Source organism: Rutidosis leptorrhynchoides, chromosome 6 (assembly GCF_046630445.1).
Source record: "Rutidosis leptorrhynchoides isolate AG116_Rl617_1_P2 chromosome 6, CSIRO_AGI_Rlap_v1, whole genome shotgun sequence".
Classification (NCBI taxonomy): domain Eukaryota; kingdom Viridiplantae; phylum Streptophyta; class Magnoliopsida; order Asterales; family Asteraceae; genus Rutidosis; species Rutidosis leptorrhynchoides.
In genome coordinates, this window is record NC_092338.1 from 30,682,203 (window position 1) to 30,695,338 (window position 13,136).

The 13,136-nt window shown below is 32.2% G+C and overlaps 1 protein-coding gene across 1 annotated transcript; it reads left to right on the forward strand.

The window, feature by feature from the left end:
• The first annotated feature begins 211 nt into the window (after nt 1-211).
• LOC139855889 (ubiquitin-conjugating enzyme E2-17 kDa-like) lies at nt 212-4,040 on the forward strand. Its single transcript, XM_071845131.1, has 5 exons — nt 212-319; nt 1,057-1,138; nt 1,667-1,794; nt 1,927-2,031; nt 3,715-4,040. The coding sequence occupies exons 2-5, from the start codon at nt 1,069-1,071 to the stop codon at nt 3,856-3,858; spliced, it is 447 nt and encodes a 148-aa protein (XP_071701232.1). The 5' UTR covers nt 212-319; nt 1,057-1,068; the 3' UTR covers nt 3,859-4,040.
• The last annotated feature ends 9,096 nt before the right edge of the window (nt 4,041-13,136 follow it).

Below are 13,136 nucleotides of genomic sequence, written 5' to 3' on the forward strand. Positions count from 1 at the left end.
TCGTATAACAAAATAAATAAAGTACGTTAACGATAGTTTCAACAGGCGTCGTTAGTAAAATTATACAGTATTTATTATTTATTTATTAAATTAAAATACAATAAAAAAGAGCAAGTATGTTTGGCATCTCGCGAATGGTAATGCATCGTAGATTACTGACAGCTAAGACGACACGTGGCCCAAACACACCAAAATCTTCCTGGTCTTTCTTCCCTACCACTATAAAATCCGCTTTCTTATACGTAACAGTGTTCCGTAATCTGCAAATACCGTAAACACAATCAACTTTTCGAACCCTAGCGAACTTCTGTTCTTCCGGGTAATCAATGCAACTTAATTATTATATACTATAAATACTATTAATTTCAATGATCGATCATCGTTATAAGTTGATTTGTTTGATTTCGTAGGGTTTTTATAACTTTTTCTGTTATCATACCCTACTTTACTGTGTTTTAATTTTGTGTGCACTGTGAATTTTAATTTATGGCAATTTTATTCTGTTATCATCAGAGTTTTGTGCGATTTAACGTTTATTGATTATGTACCCGTGGTTTAATTTTTTTTAATTATTATATTGAAATTTGAAATTTGAATTTGCAACTGTTGTAAAGAACTGGGTGAGATTGTGAGAATTAGCAGGTCAGTTTTAGAATTGTGCGAACTGGTTCACGTTTAATTTGGTTCCAGAACTATTTTTTAATTCATCGAACATTCATGGGAAATGTTTTAGATTAATGACTTGGATCCATGTTCTAATATACTTAACCGTGCTTTTTTTTTTTTAAAAAAAAAAAAAAAAAAAAGGATTCTGCTAACGACAACCGTTGTCGTTAACATGCATCATATCATATGATTGTATATAGCACCAATCATTTTTTAACTGACAGTAATCAAATTGTACAATATTATAAAGCACGTGTCGTTAGCAAAATCAAAAAAATATGTATATATATACTTAACAGCACACAGATTTTTGAATGAAATCCCAATGGGTCATGGTAACATAGTTTTACTTCACTTGTGTTGAATAACTTTGTGACTTTGTATCTGCAGGCATAGTGGGTTATGGCTTCTAAGAGAATTCAAAAGGAGTTGAAGGACCTGCAAAAGGATCCTCCTACTTCTTGCAGTGCTGGTTACTTTCCATCTTTCTTTATTCTGTCATGTCCTGATGTTATTTTGCAATTTGTTTCGTATCAGTGTCACACGTCTATGACTTGCCTATATGCTTCCATGTGGATTTAATGAATGCCCTTAAACTTTTTTTTTTTTTTTTTGGGATGATACGATGTGCTTCATATCTGATTTTCACTTGAATATAACTAGTAACTTATGAAGCAGTATTTTTTATGACATGACATGATCTAAATATGGTGGCATGATCTGAACCCCCTAAGAGAATTTTTTGAACATAAACAGTAATTATCTGCGACACCTGTTTATTCGCAGTTTCGTATAACTTCACATAGAAGGTGTTCCAATAATCTAAAAGTTTCTGGCATGGAACTATTTGTGTATACGTTAAGAATGCCGTGTAGACAATCTGTGTAATCCGTCAGAAGTATTAATTGGTACTTAAATTTCTTGCTGATTGTCTGGTTGTGTTTGAACATAAAGATCTGCTATGTACTTCTGATTAGTCGAATCATTGTTGTTTTGTCAGGCCCTGTTGGGGAAGACATGTTCCATTGGCAAGCGACCATTATGGGCCCTTCAGACAGCCCTTTTGCTGGTGGAGTATTTCTCGTTTCCATTCATTTCCCACCTGATTACCCATTTAAACCACCAAAGGTAGCGACCATCGTTTTTGCATGATAGTGTCGCACAAAATGCTGAACAACTTAGATTTATGTATGATGTAATCATTTCAATGGTTGCCATTCTGACCCATAAGTCATAACAATGTTCTTACATGGCTGACAGGTGTCTTTCCGAACTAAGGTATTCCATCCAAATATCAACAGCAATGGCAGCATTTGCCTTGACATCCTGAAAGAACAGTGGAGTCCTGCACTTACGATCTCAAAGGTGATTCTACGTTCTCTTTATCTGAATCAAACACGTTGACAATAACATGGCATTGTTGTACCCTAGGCTAAAGAACGCAGATGTTGTTATGTTAAGCATGACAGAGGTGGCCAATAATCTCTACGGGCCTAGTCATTTGCTGAAGCCGGGTGCTTTTCTACAAATCAGGAGACTGATTTGGTCTGGTCCAAGGTTTTAAAAGACGCGAGATGGGGTCAAGACGGTTAGGACCTCGGAGCGTCGCGACGGTCAAAACGGGGTCGAGATGGATGTTCATTAACATTGACTTTTTATATATATTTCATACATAAACATTTCAATCCTGTTTATGTTTAATTTGACCAACATTGACCATATTTGAGTTTAAGTCTTTTGACTAACATTGACTTTTTAAACTGGCAAACATCTATGTTTTAAGTTGAAATATTTGCCTAATTTGAAAAAATGTTTATGTTTAAAATATATATTAATAGTCAACGTTGGTCAAAGTCCGTCTCAACACCGTCTCAACCTGTCTCGACCGTTCTTTAAGATTTTTTTTAGCGTTGTTGACCGTTTTTTTACCCATTTTTAGATCCGTTACAACGGTACACAAGTAAATCCGTTGCAACGGCCGTTTTTTACACTGGTCTGGTCCTACCAATCTAAGAACATCCTTAATGGGAATATTTTTTTTCCTTCGTTTTTTATTTTAGATGTATAGCTACTTAGACTACCCCTTACGGGACGTCATATTTCCTTTTTGACTGGGATCTGGAAAAATTCGACGCCCCTAACGTCTTTTAAGGGGTGCCAAATTTGACGATTTTGGGTATTAGTCACAAGTGCAACAGGCAAAATCAAGACATCCAATCAAATTTTGACTCCTCATTTTAATCTTGTTTATTTATTGTTTTTCACTCAGCTTCCAATTATATTTTATCACATCACCCAAAACCCTTCCACTCATATTTGACACTCACCATAATTTACCTTCAAAATTTGACATTGCCACGTACGGGTGGTCTTATTAGTTAATTTTTTTTTTTTTTCAGTTTTGTCTTGGTTTGATTATGTTCTAATTTTATGTAGTACTCCGTATTACTTTATTCGGAACGGACCTCAAAGTAGTTATGTAATACACAACAACAACAACACCACCCAATCCCACGAATGTAGGGAATGGGGGAGGTGGAGTGTAGACAATCATTCCTTGTACCCTAAATTAGAAGGAAGTCACTACTCCACCCGCGGGTATATAACCCGCGACTAGATAAGATCGTCCCTCCCTCTACCCGAGAGCCAAGAGATTGCTTCCCAAAGGACCTCCGGCCAAAAATGCTCATCAAGACGAAATAGTGCTGGCATACATACCTGTGAGAGTTATGTGCTAGTTATGTAATACACTCAATATAAATTTTTCCTCTACCTGCTTAATGAACTCAAGTACTTAACTCATTTAAAGGTTTTAAATCATTAAATGGCATACCAAAATCTTAGGAGCCCACTGCCCATAACTGGGATTGATTGTTATTTATGTTAAAATGTAAGGAATGATTGTAACTTTTGTCTCACCCCTTGCCCTTTGCATGTGCCCCGTCTCGGGCATAAGACTATCCGTGCATTCCTAAGTGGCATGGGGGTGATCTAGAGTCGGTGCTAGGATTGGAGCTTTATTTTATTCTGATGTATGAAACTTTGCAGATTCTGCTTTCAATTTGCTCGCTGCTGACGGACCCGAACCCTGATGATCCATTAGTGCCAGAGATTGCTCATATGTACAAGAATGATAAGGCCAAGTATGAGACCACCGCTCGATCTTGGACCCAGAAATATGCCATGGGTTAATGAAACTGAGAAAGTTCATGCTTTTTTAGTGAATAAACAAACCACCTCAAGATATAGACAATTGGTTGTGGTTTGTTACTTTGTATGACCCTAATACAATATTTGAATTCCCTTCTAAAAACTTAGTATTTAAATACATAAATAGATTGGTCGTGGAATGGTATACTCGTGTTATTATCTGATGTTACTCTGCTGTGTTTGTGGGCTGTTAAATCTTTGAAATTGCTAGGATTAACATTAATAGATGGGCAACATATGTGGCAAAATGTAAGGGGCGGGTAAAATTTAACGGGCTGGTTGGGTGGTTTAGTGATGGGCTATGGGCTGAAACGGGTTGGCTTGATCCGAAAAACTTTTTTGCAAAACCAAAATCGACTCGTCTTTAGGTTAATGACTTGAAATTGCCACATCAAGGGGCAGTGGCCATACAGTTGGGGAGAGAACATGCTTTTGTCCCACTAGTCCTATCCCCCCCGGGTTGCTGTATACATCTTTATGTTGATCGTTCTATTTATCCAAGCTGGAAAATTTCCCCTCGTATAGTTATTAACACTATTCTCATCCGTTGGAAAGTTTTGGAGGGTATTAATGTTTTTTTCCCTTATCCGTGATGAATATGTAAATTGTTAGCTCAACTTAAAAAAATGTAATGGGTATCACCATCTTTGTCTAGTTGTGTAATTGCAAATCTTGTAATTTGATCGTTATGTTTTGTAGTCTTGATACGTTTAATTGTCAAAAAGAAAAAAGTATCGTGGAATATGCATGCATCTTGGTGTAGTCGAAATGTCTCGTCACAGTTGGTGGCACTTTTTTTTTTAGAGACCCTTGTTGCAGTGTTGAATGTAACCTAAGACACTAAAACATATAAATATACATAGCATTTTTACAATTTCAAAATAGAGTATGTAGTTAATGTGTATTAATATTAACTGTACATCAAAATTGGTTATTTTACAAAGAAAAGGCGCTATTAAGCCCTAAATTAGTAGAAGTAAGCATCTAGAGTTAGCCTAGTGTGAACGGGATGCCGAGGACGGTGCCCTTTCCTCTATAGGTACTACAGCCTATCCCAAACTTTTAGACTGATTTGGGCTAAGAAAGTTTATAAGCCCTCGCAGCCCCTAGTTCAATGGATCTTCCCATCATCCAAATGAGACTCCATCAAAATCTGTCACTCGTTGGGAGACGCCAAGTGCTGTCTCTAGTAGCTGCTTCACTTCTATCTTTAATAGTAGGCCGAGTAGATGACCGAAGAGCGGACTTCATTCTTACAAATAGAACTGAGATATGTCGGAATTAGCTATTGGGAGAGATCGAAGGTCAGGGCTTCTGACCCATAATGAAACCTAGCTAACCAATGTTTCGGTTTTAGAAAACTTTCCGTCGGGGCCTAACATCAAAGGCGCACCCTTCCAGCGGGATCAGAAAGGTTGTATTAAAGTTTCGATAGATTAATAACATGGTAATTGCCCCTGCCAGTGCCGGTTGTGATGACCCGGGAATTTCCGACCAAATTTAAACTTAATCTTTATATGGTTTCGACACGATAAGCAAAGTCTATTAAACTGAGTCTCAAAATGTTGGAACTATCTTTTATATATTCATTTGACTTTTGACTATTCCCGACGATTCACGAACAATTATGTGTAACTATATATGTAAATATATATATATATATATATATATATATATATATATATATATATATATATATATATATATATATATATATATACATATATATATATATATATATATATATATATATATATATATATATATATATATAAATTCCATACATAGGAAATGTTATATATATTGTAAATAATAAATATAAAAGATCCAATATATTATAATTAGTAAAAATGATAAAATTATAAATTCTATTATATTAAATGTAATTACAAGTTAAAACATAAATATTATATTAATAATGTTATTATTACTATAAAAATTTATTAAGAATATTATATATATGGAAATAAAGTTTAATTCGTGTAAAATGTTATATTAATGTTATTATTATTATTATTAGAAAATAATACAATTTATTTTTATTATTATCATTAATAAGAAATATTATATATAATACAATATATATATAAAATATATAATTAAAATATGTTATCATATAGAATTACCAATTAAATTCAATTACAAGATTGAACATAGTTGTAATATTAATGTCAATAACACTACTTTCATTATAAAGGATAATATTAATATTTGTACTATTAATATTAATATTGTTAATATAAAATATATATGTATGAAGATGTAAAATTTAATATATACAAGTATTATTAATATTATTATCATTTTTATTTCTATTATTATTATTAGTATTTTTATTATTATTAATAATATTAACAATATCATTATTATTAATAATTATTAATTATTAATATGAATTAAAAATAAAATATAAATTCTGATAAAGGTACAAGAGCTAGTATATATCGATATCTACTTTATCTATTTTATATTTTTCTCTTGTTTGCTTTCTGTTTGTTTTTTTTTTCCTCCGTGATACCCTGTCAATAATCAGCAACACTACAATATAACTTGATCAATTTTTTATTTTTTTGAAATCAATAATATGAACCGTATCCAGTAGTCCTCTTCTACGAATTGTGAAATCCATTGGGTTCTTCTTATTAATTTTTTTTTTCTTTCGGTTTGCCATAACCGGAGTCATTTAACCTTCAAAGTGATTCGATTCAAATTGGAGAAAAGTAAAATTACAGATACCCTGCAATTTACCCCGTGAATGTGTGTGAATAATCTCAAGTCTCAATTTTCTAAATTGTGAATGAATTGTTGAGTCAAAGTTTTGAAACAAAAAAAGTCAAACAATTTTCTATAATCAAATTTGAGTACTCTGTTACAAATCAGGTCCAATTGATGATTTACGAAGTTTCTGAGAAGGAATTACTACCTACTTCATGTAGTAATAATTAGCTGAAAGTGTCTGGAAATTGAACCGAAGTTTTTAGTTCATAATCATCGAAGATCACTGCTACTGCTGTTTATTTTTTATTTTTTTTCTTTTTCCTTCTTCTTGTCTGTTGATCAAGATCACCCAGCCGATTGTTTTCTGTTTCAAATACGAGTCTTAAGTTAAGTTGTTGTTTTGATTATACAACACCTCTGGTCGATATAGATGATGAAGCAGAAGAAGAGAAAGAGACTGAAAAGAATACGGGTTATATGTAATAAGTTGGGTTTAATTCCAGAAAAATGGAAATGGAGGAGTGGACTTGGGGTGTTGCGGGTTAGCGGAAGGTCGAGGGTTCGAGCTCGGGCGGAGGCACTCTATGTTCTTTATTTTTTTTTGAAGCTTTTTCTTGAGGTAGCTATTATTATTATTATTATTATTATTATTATTATTATTATTATTATTATTATTATTATTATTATTATTATTATTATTATTATTATTATTATTGTTGTTGTTGTTGTTGTTGTTGTTGTTGTTGTTGTTGTTGTTGTTGTTGTTGTTGTTGTTGTTGTTGTTGTTGTTGTTGTTGTTGTTGTTGTTATTATTATTATTATTATTGATTAAGATAATTACTATTATTATACAATTAATATTATTATCATTATTATTAGAATTAGTAATATCATTAATTGTATAAGATTATTAATATAAGTATTACTACTGATATTATCATGGTTATCATTATTATTATTACGATCATAGTTAAAATTAAGAGTATTGCTATTATAATTTGTGATGACCCGGAAAATTCTGACCAAATTTAAACTTAATCTTGTATGATTAACGTTTTCGACACGATAAGCAAATGAATCTCAAAATTTTTGAACTACTTTTATATATTTAAATACCCTTCGATTGTTTTCGACGATTCGCGAACAATTATATGTAAATAGATACATATATACTATAACTTGAAAAGTTAACAATGTATTAATTGTTTGATACCGTACATTAAACTTATTGATTTAAATATCTATTTGAATATATATGATAAGTTGAAATACTTATTATTAAAATTTATTTATAAATAACTTCTAATGTGTATTTAAAAACTGATTTATGTATATTAAAAAGATATATACATATATATAATTTCAAGTTATTTAGTAAACGATAGTAACATTCGTTTATTGATTCGATTGATATTCAGATAAGTTAACTAAAGCGTTTAAGATGAACCAGTATGCTACAGTATTTTCAAATTGCTACAGTACCCAAAATGCTACAGTGTTTTCGAAAATCACTACTTGCTACAGTGAAATTGAATTTGCTACAGTGAATTGCTACAGTGAAATTGAATTTGCTACAGTGAATTGCTACAGTAACTTTGCTACAGTAACACTATTTTAAAATGTATTTTAACAAATAGCGAGACGATGATTTATAGAAGTAAATGACCAAAACACTCGAAAGTTTAAGATATACTTTGAGTGGTACAGTTTATGAATAATTTAAGGCTATATTTGGACAAAGGTACGTGTCACGAAACATAAAGTATTAGTTTTCTAAGCGTACGAAAATGCATTCGAGAAACCGGAACTGAGACATAAGTCGAGTGACAACGTACGACTTATCGGAACAAAAATTATAAGTCCACTATGCACGTGAATTTAATATAATATATAATTAATTATATAAATTAATTATATTATATTTATAATTAAATAATATGTCGACAAACAACGAGACAAAAATTTGTGAGCTGTAAATCCTTCCCATGCGATCGCATGGGAAATGTGCTTGAAGGCCATGCGATCGCATGGCAGTCTGTATCTGGCCACATCTATAAATTCGAGCGTTTTTCTGATTTCTGATGCACTCCAACTCTTATCTATCTCTCTCGTATTATATTTATATATATTATATATATTATTATTATTATTATTAAGATTAATATTATTATTATTATTATTATTATTATTATTATTATTATTATTATTATTATTATTATTATTATTATTATTATTATTATTATTATTAGTAATATTATTACATAAAATATTACGACGAGGTTATGGGCGTGTCACTTTCAAAACGGGTTTTCGAGCGGGATAGAGATAAGAAAACTATGGGTTATAGCTATGGACGTTATGGATAATGTTCAAGGGTATTGTTCTTAAGTCAAACCTAGTGTTTATCATCTTCGTTGCGTCTACGTACTTTTCTGAAATATTGAATCACAATATTGATACGTAAGCATTTATATTTTATCTTTTATAAATTAATAGTGTATCCATGTCTAGTGCTCGAGTATATATGTTTATGCATGCTTGTATACTAAATTTCGTCGTTAAACAGTTTATAATGAATCACTAATTAAATACATATACTACTGGTAAAAGGTATATGATATACATGTTTTTGGAAAGCTGACGAAAAATCAATAACTTTACATTTAGATATCGAATAGTTTCGATGAATGGATTAAAAGATATGATCAACTGAATTATGATTGACGTTAATCGAAATTGCTTTTGAATCTGCAATTAAGATTTAAACAACTTGTTTACGAGATTGATAAAGTGAACTTTTAAATATTACCAACCGAGTAAATGAATCCTTATATAAGGTACGTCTCGTTTGTTGAACTATTGTCAAAATTGACTTTTTGAAACAACATTGGATAACTTTTATATGTCGATATCGAGCATTAGGATTGTGATACACTATGACCTGACCTAGCTTAATAGACATTTATTGACCAACATATGTTCTCTAGGTTGAGATCTACGATTATTTGGTAATCCGAGTTTCGGTCACATTTTGGTGGACGACTTTATATGCTGCTAAGGTGAGTTTCATATGATCCCTTTTACTCAATACATTTTTGGGCTGAGAATACATGCACTTTATTTTAAATGCAATGGATACAAGTACATATTAAATTATACACTGAGTTTGAACCGAAAATCCCTTAGCTTTGGTAACTAGTAACTGCCAGTTATAAGAACTGGTGGGCGCGAGTAGTAGTATATGGATCCATAGGGCTTGATATCCCCGTCCGAGCTAGAGCACTAGCCTTTTAACGGACGTATGCTATTTGAGAAGCGTACACGTTAGTTTGCGTGTATTATTAAGATGATTATACAAAGGGTATAAATTATATATACGTTAAGTTTAGTTACCAGGGTGCTCAATTTCGTAGAATATTTTGATAAACGTTTCTGGATGAAACAACTGAAATCTTGTGATCCATCTTTATATACAGATTATGTGAAACATACAGACTATGAACTCACCAACCTTTGTGTTGACACTTGTTAGCATGTTTATTCTCAGGTTCCCTAGAAGTCTTCTGCTGCTTGCTTATATGATAGACAAGCTATGTGCATGGAGTCTTATATGGCATATTTTTCAAGAAAACGTTGCATTCACCAATTCATCATCATGTACCTTATTTTGACTGCATTGTCAACGGAAGTACTATTGTAAACTATTATATACGGTGATTGTCTATATGTAGAAATCATCAGATGTCGAAAACCTTTGATTTAAATATTCATTTATGGTGTGCCTTTTCAAAAGAATGCAATGTTTACAAAACGTATCATATAGAGGTCAAATACCTCGCAATGAAATCAATGAATGACGTGTTTGTCCATATGGATTTGGAGCGATCTGTAGCAATTCACTGTAGCAAAGTAAATTTTACTGTAGCAAATAGTGATTTTCGAAAACACTGTAGCATTTTGGGTACCGTAGCAATTTGAAAATACTTTAGCAAATTAGTGTTTTACTGGTTCATCTTAAACGTTTTAGTTAACTTATCTAAATATCAATTGAATCAATAATCGAATGTTATTATCGTTTACTAAATAACTTGAGATCATATATATTCAAATAGATATATAAACCAATAAGTTTAATGTACGGTATCATTTTCATAACACTTTGTTACGTTTTCAAGTTATAGCATATGTATCTATTTACATATAATTGTTCTCGAATCGTTGAGAACAACCGAAGGGTATTTGAATAGTTCAAAATTTTTGAGATTCAACTTCATAGGCTTTGCTTATCGTGTCGAAATCATTAATCATTTAAGATTAAGTTTAAATTTAGTCAGAATTTTTCGGGTCATCACACTCACCAACCTTTGTGTTGACACTTGTTAGCATGTTTATTCTCAGGTTCCCTAGAAGTCTTCCGCTATTTGCTTATATGATAGAAAAGCTATGTGCATGGAGTCTTATATGGCATATTTTTCAAGAAAACGTTGCATTCACCAATTCATCATCATGTACCTTATTTTGACTGCATTGTCAACGGAAGTACTATTGTAAACTATTATATACGGTGATTGTCTATATGTAGAAATCATCAGATGTCGAAAACCTTTGATTTAAATATTCATTTATGGTGTGCCTTTTCAAAAGAATGCAATGTTTACAAAACGTATCATATAGAGGTCAAATTCCTTGCAATGAAATCAATGAATGACGTGTTCGTCCATATGGATTTGGAGCGATCGTCACACCTTCAACAGAGAAGATGACAAGATGGAGAAGTTAGCACGACTGTATTTGAAGGAAGTCGTCTCCAGACATGGAATACCAATCTCTATTATCTCTGATAGGGATGGCAGATTTATTTTAAGATTCTGGTAGACATTACAGCAAGCATTAGGAACTCGTCTAGACATGAGTACTGCCTATCATCCACAAACTGATGGGCAGAGCGAAAGGTCGATACAAACGCTTGAAGACATACTACGAGCATGTGTTATTGATTTCGGAAACAGTTGGGATCGACATCTACCGTTAGCGGAATTTTCCTACAACAACAGCTACCATTCAAGCATTGAGATGGCGCCGTTTGAAGCACTTTATGGTAGAAAGTGCAGGTCTCCGATTTGTTGGAGTGAAGTGGGGGATAGACAGATTACGGGTCCGGAGATTATACAAGAAACTACCGAGAAGATCATCCAAATTCAACAACGGTTGAAAACTGCCCAAAGTCGACAAAAGAGCTACGCTGACATTAAAAGAAAAGATATAGAATTTGAAATTGGAGAGATGGTCATGCTTAAAGTTGCACTTTGGAAAGGCGTTGTTCGATTTGGTAAACGAGGGAAATTAAATCCAAGGTATATTGGACCATTCAAGATTATTGATCGTGTCGGACCAGTAGCTTACCGACTTGAGTTACCTCAACAACTCGCGGCTGTACATAACACTTTTCACGTCCCGAATTTGAAGAAATGTTTTGCTAAAGAAGATCTCACTATTCCGTTAGATGAAATCCAAATCAACGAAAAACTTCAATTCATCGAAGAATCCGTCGAAATAATGGATCGTGAGGTTAAAAGACTTAAGCAAAACAAGATACTGTGATGACCCGGAAATTTCGACTAAATTTAAACTTAATCTTAAATGATTAATGACTTCGACACGATAAGCAAAGCCTATGAAGTTGAATCTCAAAATTTTGAACTATTCAATTACCCTTCGGTTGTTCTCAACGATTCGCGAACCATTATATGTAAATAGATACATATATATACTATAACTTGAAAACGTAACAAAGTTTTAATTGCATGATACCGTACATTAAACTTATTGGTTTATATATCTATTTGAATATATATGATTTCAAGTTATTTAGTAAACGATAGTAACATTCGATTATTGATTCGATTGATATTTAGATAAGTTAACTAAAACGTTTAAGATGAACAAGTAAAATACTAATTTGCTACAGTATTTTCAAATTGCTACAGTACCCAAAATGCTACAGTGTTTTCAAAAATCACTATTTGCTACAGTAAAATTGACTTTGCTACAGTGAATTGCTACAGTAACACTATTTCAAAATGAAAATGTATATATTATATATATATTAACAAATAGCGAGACGATGATTTATAGAAGTAAATGACCAAAACATTTGAAAGTTTAAGATATACTATGAGTGGTATAGTTTATGGATAATTTAAGACTATATTTTGACAAAGGTACGTGACACGAAACGTAAAATGCAAGTTTTCTAAAGGTACAAAAGGACATTCGAAAAACTGGAACCGGGACATAAGTCGAGTGATGACGTACGACTTATCGGAACAAAAATTACAAGTCAACTATGCACGTGAATTTAATATAATATATAATTAATTATTTAAATTATATATATTATATTAATATTTTATCATGTCGACAAACAAATGGACAAATGATTCTGAGCTGGAAATTGAGGCCATGCGATCGCATGGCCATCATGCCCAATATCCATGCGATCGCATGAGGCAAAATTTCAGGCCAAGTGCTATAAATTCTCG

Coding starts and splice junctions, on each gene's coding strand:
- LOC139855889 (XM_071845131.1), top strand. CDS start 1,069: ATGGCTTCTAAGAGAATTCAAAAGGAGTTGAAGGACCTGCAAAAGGAT. Junction 1,139..1,666: donor TCCTACTTCTTGCAGTGCTG/GTTACTTTCCAT, acceptor TTGTTTTGTCAG/GCCCTGTTGGGGAAGACATG. Junction 1,795..1,926: donor ACCCATTTAAACCACCAAAG/GTAGCGACCATC, acceptor CATGGCTGACAG/GTGTCTTTCCGAACTAAGGT.